The sequence below is a fragment of the Microtus ochrogaster genome, unplaced genomic scaffold (assembly GCF_000317375.1).
Source record: "Microtus ochrogaster isolate Prairie Vole_2 unplaced genomic scaffold, MicOch1.0 UNK14, whole genome shotgun sequence".
Lineage (NCBI taxonomy): Eukaryota > Metazoa > Chordata > Mammalia > Rodentia > Cricetidae > Microtus > Microtus ochrogaster.
In genome coordinates, this window is record NW_004949112.1 from 3061764 (window position 1) to 3070922 (window position 9159).

The 9159-nt window shown below is 51.4% G+C and overlaps 1 protein-coding gene across 5 annotated transcripts in view; it reads left to right on the forward strand.

The window, feature by feature from the left end:
* Nucleotides 1-6726, forward strand: part of Clec11a (C-type lectin domain containing 11A) — a 10013-nt gene extending 3287 nt beyond the window's left edge. For 4 of the 5 annotated variants that reach the window (XM_026789087.1, XM_026789088.1, XM_026789084.1 and 1 more), the window contains exons 2-4: nt 3191-3380; nt 3626-3817; nt 4612-6726. In XM_026789087.1, the coding sequence (XP_026644888.1) occupies nt 3215-3380; nt 3626-3817; nt 4612-5057 (804 nt within the window). In that variant the 5' untranslated portion in view covers nt 3191-3214 and the 3' untranslated portion in view covers nt 5058-6726. Of the gene's footprint in view, nt 1-2341; nt 3057-3190; nt 3381-3625; nt 3818-4611 lie in introns of those variants that run through there. The other variant, XM_013353645.2, reaches the window with a different exon arrangement.
* The last annotated feature ends 2433 nt before the right edge of the window (nt 6727-9159 follow it).

The window sequence follows — 9159 nt, forward strand, 5'->3', positions numbered from 1 at the left end:
CCCCCAGAAGTACCTGAGATAGGCATATGTCCCTTCTCCCTACTGGTCCTGAAAGGAAGCATACTCACAGCTGCCTACTCCTTAGGGCATGTCTGCCCAGTACACAGGACTAGAGACACTCACCTGGCTTCATGCACAGTGTCACACCCCAGTGTCACAGCATACCGACAGCACCCTGCAAGATTTACCCACACCATACTCCAACTGCCTGCTCAGATCTGCCCACAGAAGCACACGGTAGACAGACATGCGAGCTGTCTGAGCGAGCTCACCCACCCCCTGTCCATCACAGGTGTGCACACCTGTTTGACTGCACACCCCGCTCATAGCACCCCCTCCACAGCTATCCCTGAGTACGGGTTCCTATTCAAGCACAGAGAGGCTAAGTAGCTTGCTTCAGGTCACCCAGCTCTAATGAGGTTCTTGTCAAGGATGAAGAACACAAAGGATGTCCCTGAATTCTCCAGTGGCCTGCTATGGTGTCCCAAAGAACATTGTGTATCTTCACTCACCATATATCACCTCTAATTTAACACACATGGACACATAAAGCTAAGAATGTGCAGGGGGTTAGCGTTCTGGTGCTTGGCACATTTATAGAGGCAAGGCAGATCTGTTCATCATCCTGCAGACGTCTTCAGTCCTGACTTCTCCTTTGTCCCATTTCCAGCTGCATCCCCAGAGCCACAAGGGAACACCATCATCTACAGATGGTGGTTCCAGGTAGCTTCTGGGTTCATCCACAGCTGCGGGCTCTCGGGAGCATCCTGGGATAAGCCGAGTTAGTGCCACCTCAGAGAGGCCCTCATCTTGATGGACCCACCCAGGTGCTGAGCAGCTGAGCCCATGGAGAACAGCTGTCGGCGCTGGCACCAGGACTGAGTGGCTATGCACACTCAATAGTTTACAAGGCTGTTATTATGTGGAGGTCTCCAGCCTCTGGTGACGGACCTCTGTGCTACTGATGAGCATCTGAGAGGCTCTGAGAGAGCCAGGAGGCTGCCCAAGGTCACTCTGCCCTCCATGTTCCAGGCTTTCTTGAAAACTGGTGTGTTCCTTTCCAAGACCCCTCCTAGGGCTCTCAGCAGCCAAGGGCAGATGTAAGGCACCTGCTTGGAGCCGGCAGTCTTGGCCAGATGCCACCATAGGGCTCCATGAGACTGTCATGTCCCCTCTCTGAGCTTCATTGCTTTTTCCATGCAGAGCCTGGGCCCCAAGAGCTCTGGCTCGTGGATTGGCAAGACCTGCTGGACTATAGTTGGAAAAGCCCTGCAGGACTTATGGTGCTGGCATGGAGTGGGCATGGCACAGCCTTCTACTTCCCCAGCACTGGATCCTCCCACGGGCTTCAGTACCTCTACCTAGGTAGACACCTTGAGAACTCAGGTGTAACCTAAACACAAAAGTCTGTCTCTGAGGCCTTTGACCAAGCTGTTGTTACTCTGCCAGGAACCTTCTTATTCAACAGTTTAATTGAGCAGTTATTAGGTACGAGGAAACCCTGCGTTGACTTGGGGATACAGAACTACCTAAGAATCCAAGTCTTGGTCTGCAAGAAACAGATGTAAATAAACAAGGCCATACTGGTTGGATCATACCTTAAAGAAAAGGGGGCGTTTTAGAAAAGCATCTCATATGGCACTCAGAGCTGAGACTCCAGCGATGAGGAGGAGCTGAGGGAAGAGTCTGCAGGAGGAAAAGGATAGGGAGGACACAGCCGAGGTGGAGGGTGAGGGGAGATGAGGTGAGCCTGCAGAAAATGCTTCTCTCCCAGGCCCTAGCGCTGCAGGCTGTACAGAGCACTGAGGCCCAGGTTTGGCTTCTCTCCTGCTTCTGATGGGAAGGTGAGGAAGCAGGGGCGTGGGGAGTAATGTGATCTGATTTATGGTTTGGACGGATCGCTCTGGCTGCGGCAGGCAAGCGGCCCAGATTGGAGGGGCTTGGAGGAAGGAGGGGGAGAGCAAGGGGAGGGGACTGCAGAGGTCTAGGCTGGGGTGAGGCAGCTTGTAAAATGTTCTCTGCTCAGAGCCCAGTGCTTGGTTAGTTCACTTCCTGGAGATACCTGCTCTGACTGTCCACCCCTTCTTCTCTTTGATGGGGACCCCTGGGCCCACCACCACCTCCCACCCCAGCATTAGCCTGCTCAGAGCCTGGCCTGTAGGAGAACCTTGGAGTTACATATTTCAAGCTGTACACATGATGCTGTTCACACATGTCTCCACAAGCAGGCATACACAAGGGCTGGCAGGGCAGGGATAGACCATCTGGGTGGGGTCAGGGAGAGCCTGGAGCCTGAGGATGGCAGGAGTCCCCTTCTGTGTGGTCAGTAGTGACCACAGATAATAACAACCTTAGCATACCCTGCAGTCTGCTCCCTCCTCAGGAATGGCCAGGAGGCGGAGAAAGGAACAAAGCCAAAGCCAGCATCCTATTGTGGCCTGTTTTGTTCTAAAAAGGCTCATGGACCACGGCTGAGGCCTGCCAGTATCAAGGATGCCCTACAGAATGTTCTCCATCTTTCTTCTGTCCATCTAAGTGCTTATACTTGCAAAAGGGAGTAAAAAGGGGCAGAAACAGTTCTGGAAAGTGGCAAGGATGGGTGTGGGGAGACCCAGGGGAGGCGGGATCAAGCTTTGGAACGTTGGAGGTTTCCGGCCACAGAGGCAGAGCCTCCTGGAAGCCAAGAGGGGCGGGGAGACACACCAAGAGAATCTGAGGAGACCAAAAGTTGAGATGACCAGATCATTGGGAGGGAGGCAGAAGAGAGAGACGAGCAGAGTGGAGGATCAAGAGGCTAGAGATCTGCCCATAGACAGACACTCGTCAGTCTGAGACCCCTGCCTCCCCCAGTCCTATCTATCTCAGTCATTCTGACCTTTACTAGTTTGAGTGCTAGGAAGCCCAGCTGGATGCAGGCTGCCTGGCTTTTAGGGGCCCTAGTGGTCCCTCAGCTTTTGGGTTTTGGCCATGGAGCCCGGGGTCCTGGGAGGGACTGGGAGGGAGGCTGGGGAGGTGCCCTGGAGGAAGAGCGAAAGCGAGAGTCACTGATGTTGAAGGTGAGTGTTGGGCTCGGGATGAAGCAATGTAGAGATGGGGAAAAATGGGGCTTAGATGGAGCAAGGGGTTCAGAGAAAGAGCTGAGAGAGTAGGAGAGGAGACTGATGTGTGTTCTCTGTCCCACAATCTACAGGAGGCCCTGGGGCTGCCCATTGGGATGGGAAGTAATGACAGTCTTGCTGGAAATTCTAAAGGCGAAGAGGTGTTGGGGACCAAGGAGACCCAAGGGGAAGAAGAGGAAGAGGAAACCACATCACCTATTTCCAGTTCCAACCCTTTCCCCAGCCCTTCTCCCACACCAGAGGACACCATCAGTTACATCTGTAAGTATCCAGAAGCCAGGATGGCCTGTCTGTCAATCACTGACCCATATGTCTCCCAGACATATCAAGGGAGCCCCAGGTCGTCCCCCCCAATACATGCCTGTCAAGAGCCCAAACCACTGAACCTCATCTATATAGTCCAGATTACCTCACCCATTCCATCTTTGGGAGTCGGAGGGCCATGCCCTCCCTTTTCCTTAGGACCCCTGATTGTGCCTCCAGTTGACTATCCTGTCCCTTCACAGTGGGCCGCTTGTCCGGCCTGGATGCAGGCCTACACCAATTGCATATTCGACTGCACACTTTGGACACCCGTGTGGTCCAGCTGACCCAGGGACTGCGGCAGCTGCGAGATGCTACAAGTGATACCCACGACTCCGTGCAAGCCCTAAAGGAGGCACAGGTCCGGGCTGAGCAGGAGCACGGCCGCCTGGAGGGTGAGTCTTAGCAGCACCTAGAGGGCCTAGGTGGGAGGAGGCGCCCCAGGGAGGTCTGAGCACCTGGGGACCAAGGGTGTCAGGAAACTAGAGGGTCCACAAAGAACTGGGATGGGCTGGCACATCTGTAGCTGGGTTATGTGGTGGGTGAGACACTCCTCGCTTCTTCAACCTGGGCCGCACCCTGGAAGCTCCACCCACTCACTGTCTGGCACCGCCTACACTCTGGCCACGCCCCTCTAAGGCCACCTCGTTAAACACTGCCGCTCTAATAAGACTGCCCTCTGGCCCCACCCTTTTATAACCCACAAACGCTTGGGTCCTGCCCCTGACAGCATGGCCAGGCTTCATTGGTCACTGAAGTTCTAATCCCTCCCATTACCCGGGCCCTCTCTGTCCTCAATGCTCTGCCTCCCTAATTAGCCACGCCCCTACCACCCTTGTCTTAGCTTCACTTTTCACTCTGACTCCGCCCTCTTCCAGCCCCTAAAGCTCTGACCCGCCCCCTGCAGCCCTGGCTCTGCTTCATTGGTTTGTCTAACCCCAGAGTTTTGGCCCCGCCCCCAGCAGGCTTGCCTCTACCTCATTGGCCATCGCAGTCTAACTCTCATTCACCTGGCCCCGCCCCCACCCTCGGGCACCAATCAACTGCTTTGGCTCCTCCCTTTACCTACAGGCCCCTCCCTCTCCCGCCTTTAGAAACCTTGGTTCCGCCTCTTTGGTCACCCAGAGCCTCTCTTTGGCCCCGCCCCCTCTTGCCCCACTGTTTTGACTCCGCCTCACCATGCACACAGGCTGTCTGAAGGGCATGCGCCTGGGCCACAAGTGCTTCCTGCTCTCGCGGGACTTCGAGACCCAGGAGGCCGCGCAGGCGCGGTGCAAGGCTCGGGGCGGGAACCTAGCGCAGCCGGCAGACCGCCAGCAAATGGATGCGCTAGGCCGGTACTTGCGCGCCTCGCTCGCCCCCTACAACTGGCCGGTGTGGCTGGGCGTGAACGACCGGCGCTCGGAAGGGCTCTACCTTTTCGAGAACGGACAGCGCGTGTCCTTCTTCGCCTGGCACCGCGCGCCCAGCCCGGAGCCTGGCGCCCATCCTAGCGCGGCATCACATCCACTCAGCCTGGATCAGCCCAATGGCGGCGTCCTGGAGAACTGCGTGGCGCAGGCCTCAGACGACGGTTCCTGGTGGGACCATGACTGTGAGCGGCGCCTCTACTTCGTCTGCGAATACCCTTTCTAGAGAGCCAGTCCTTGCCTCAGAGCTCTTAAGACACATTCTTCTCCGTGTACCCTGCTGTCCGGGAGCGCTCAGAGGTTTACAATAACCATGAATAAATTTTAATAAGAAAAGGCTTTTTATTTTAGATATTTGCACCCAGGGTGGTTGAGGTCAGGTGTGCCCTTGAGAGAACTCCAAAGACGCAGCCTCTAGCCGTAGCCCAGAGCTTATAAAGGCAAACTCCGCAAGATTGCACGTAGTGCCTACGTGTAGGGCAGGGGCTTATTTGCAGTCGTCCTGGTCATCTTTTGATTACAAAAGCAGAAATAGCAGTCTTACTATCTTGCTAGAACAGCACATTTTACAAGATCGGTCACTTTAAGAAGAGTCTCACATCTGGTGTCAGGATAAGGGAAGTGGGCTGACAGGAGCGCATCGTGTTAGAGGCACTCTCTGCTTTTGGTCTCTCAGGCAGAGTAAGTCTAAACTTTTCAGTGGAATGTTTACCACCACACCTACATCGTGCGCCCTGAGCCCCACGCTGTATGCCTGTGCTTTGCACCCTATATAGTGCGCCATGCATCTTGAACCTTCCTTGGGCCCCGAAGTGCTACCAATCCTGGATGTTTGGGCTCCCCTGAGACATAGCCTATGCAGCCTCCCCATGTCCCCATCTGTCCTCGAAGCTTCAAGCTCCCAGCTAAGCTTAGTGCCAATAAACCCTTCCATAATATAATTTGAGGGACTATGGAGACATCTGACCTTTATTTTGCCTGGGGAGAATCAGGAAGTACCAGACCCTGACTTTGGATACTTGTACTTGTCTTTTTAAAATACAGAATGTTGGAGAGCACATGCGCACAGGAACACGTAGTTGTGCACAGATGTTTGGTGTACTCATGCACCCATGCAGATGGCAACATCCCTAGCCTGCTTTCTCGGGGGCCTTTAGGAGCTGAGCCCTGTCACTGCTCCTCAGCAGAGAGATGAGGTGTGCTCTAGGTCCTGCCGTTTAATCTTGTTTTGTGTTGACCAGGGTTCTCAGACCTGCTTTCCCTGGGCATCGATTCATCAAGCCCATTCCAGAGAGGAGAGGCATCCACTCCAACCTTACGCCTCATAACTTGCAGAGCATGCGGTCAGACAGGGGGAACACTCGGGTTCCCTCAGTTACTTCCTATCCTGGAAGCTAGATCAGTCTTCTCCTCTTGGAGCCCAGGTCTCATGCAGGTCCTCTAGCAAGCCCCACCTTCCCCTTCCATGTGGTGTTGGCCTACATTTCCCAGTATGCCTGAGGACCATAGATCAGCTGTCTCCAACGAAAACTGAATTCTCTCCATCCACCGGGCTTGCAGCTAGGGAAATGTAGTCCAGTCCCTGGATGGTTGCATAGTAATAATACCTTTCCAACAAGAGTTCAAACAAACAAAAAATTGGAAAACTTGTGAATTTTCATTGACAGATGGTAACAATTTTTTAAAAGTGAAATTGCTTCATATTAAATACATACATATGTATAGGAAATGGTTAGAAAATTTGGGTGTTAACTATTGATCCCAAAGACCACCATCCTAAATCATGGCTAAATTAATAAAAGTAAACAAGCAATTAAAGCAAGTCCCCGTTTGTGTACACCAGCTGCCTCCCCCTAAGGTAGGGTTCGCAAGTTCAGGCACTAAACGTGAGGAAGGACGGGTTTTTATAGCTGAGGTTTTCAAATGTGGGAGCTGGTGGGCAGAATGGGTGGGGTTACAGGAACAGAACATATCATGACGAGTTAGTCATAATGACCTGAAACAAAGAGGTTGCAAGGGGCAAGGTGGTCCTAACAAGGTAGTCATGGCAACAGTGGAAACAAAGGTAGGGTTGCAAGATGGTTATGAAAAACCTTTTGAAACAAAGACATGGTTGCCATTTCCTGGAACTGGCAGTTCAGAACCATTTGTAGTTAAGGTTACAGGGAGGGCCTAGCCCAATCCGTGAAAAACGGAGTTCAGTCATAAACAGGAACAAGCCCAGTTTATCTTCACTATAGAATGGATTTTAAACCTAAGATGGAGGCAGGCTGGCTATTTCTTTACAACATTACTGAGTAGGATATTAAAAACACACGAAAATTCTTTGCAGCCAGAAGTGGAGGCTGATACCTGCAGTCCCAGCTTTTGGGAAGACAGAAGGCAGGGCCTAGGGTTTTGGGGCAGCCTGGATTTTAGAATGAACCCGTCTGGACAAAGAAAAATAAAAACAAAAACCAATCAAACATACACCACAAACCCAAAACAAACAGACTGAAGAGGGCTAGGAAGATGCTCAGTCAGCAAAGTGTTTATTCTGGAAAAGTGAGGACCTGCGCTTTTATCCTCAGCACCATGAAAAGGCCAGGCCCGGCAGAGAGTGTCTGCAACCCCAGAGCTGGGATAGAGACAGGTGCTCCACTGGCCAGCCAGCCTACCCAGCCATTGGGAGGAGAAGTGATGAAAGAAGTCACTTGATGTCCACCTGAAATGGGATGGGGCAATATTCTTTTAAAATATTTTTCACCTGCTAGTGGGAGTTAAACCCAGAGCCTCCTACACGCTAGGCAAGCACGCTGCCACTAAACTGGACTCCAGCCCTCAAAAATTTTATTTTGCTTGGAAAGTAATTGCTAATGCTACACCACAACAGTTTAAAAAGTGACAAGAAACTAAGATACATCTTTTTATTTAAAAAAAAATTTCAGGGCCAAGGTGTAGAGAGGAAGAAATAGGGAAGAAGGGAGCAAGGCCCAATAGAGGAGAGCTGAGCACAGTCAACTGTGTGAAGCCTCGCTTTTCTGAGGTCAAAGGCAGTCTCTGTCTTCTGAAGTTTAAGGGAACAAGGGCCTGAGGGAGCTGAAGTGTAAAATAAAGGTCCATCCCATTGTTTTGAAGTATTGGAGTGAAGGGTGATGTGGAATTTCCTTCTATATATGTTCTGCTTTTATTGGCTGATGAATAAAACTGTATATGCCACAATGCCTTAGCAGAGTAAAGTCAGGCAGAAAATCAGAAGAGAGAGAGAGAGAGAGAGAAAGAGAGAGAGAGAGAGAGAGAGAGAGCAGAGTCAAAGATGCCATGTAGTTTCCAAAGGAGAAAGAAGAAAGATGCCACTGGAAACTTTCAGAAAACCACAGCTATGTGGCGATACATAGATTATTAGAAATGGGTTAATTTAAGATGTAAGAGCTAGGTAGGGCTATACCTAAGCTATTGGCCGAACAGTGTTGTAATTAATAAAGTTTCTATGTGCTTATTCAGGTCTGAGAGGCCGGGAAACGAATGAGCAGTCTCCGTTACAGACAGGTTTAAGATGCGAGCAGTATATTCTGTTGGAGGAGGCCCTCGAGTTTAGCAGCAGTGGGAATGGAGAGGGTGACTCTGAAAGGGCCTTTCCCTTAGGGGAGAGGGGTAGGGGTCACTGATCCAGAATGGGAAAAGAACCAGGTTCCTAATGTTAAAATATGATGGGGTGGAGTGGTCAGATGGCCAAGGTAAAGAATGGTGGGTGAAACCTACAGTTCACAACCCCAGAGAACCTAGACAATGAGGACCCTAAGAAAGACATACATGGATCTAATCTACATGGAAAGTAGAAAAAGACAAGATCTCCCGAGTAAACTGGGAGCATGGGGACCATGGGAGAGGGTTGAAGGGGAGGGGAGAAAGGGAGGGGAGCAGAGAAAAATGGTTGGTGACTATCTGGACCATTGAGTGCAGGTAGGTGAGCAGGAGACTAATCAGGTGAGTGGGGAGATGTAAAGGCTGAGATATGAGAGCGGGAGTCAGGATCAGTCACCCAACAGAAGCTCAAACAAAGAAATGGAGAGGGGCCATTTGGGGAGGACCCTCAGCCTAGGAAAGTGAGGGGCAGAAGCTTTACCCAGTCTAGGTGAAGTTCTTGTGAATACATAGTAAGAAGGTTTTGAGGCAATGATTGGTTTGCTTGACCTTCCATGAGGAGTAGGAATCATGTGGGATATGGAAATGCCAAGGGATCTTTAAGAGCTTTGGATAAAGTCTGTGGAATTTGAGAAGTAAACTCAGGGCCATTGCATAGTTGAAGGGAAACTGGAACTTCAAAGTAAGGGATGACTTCTCAAAAG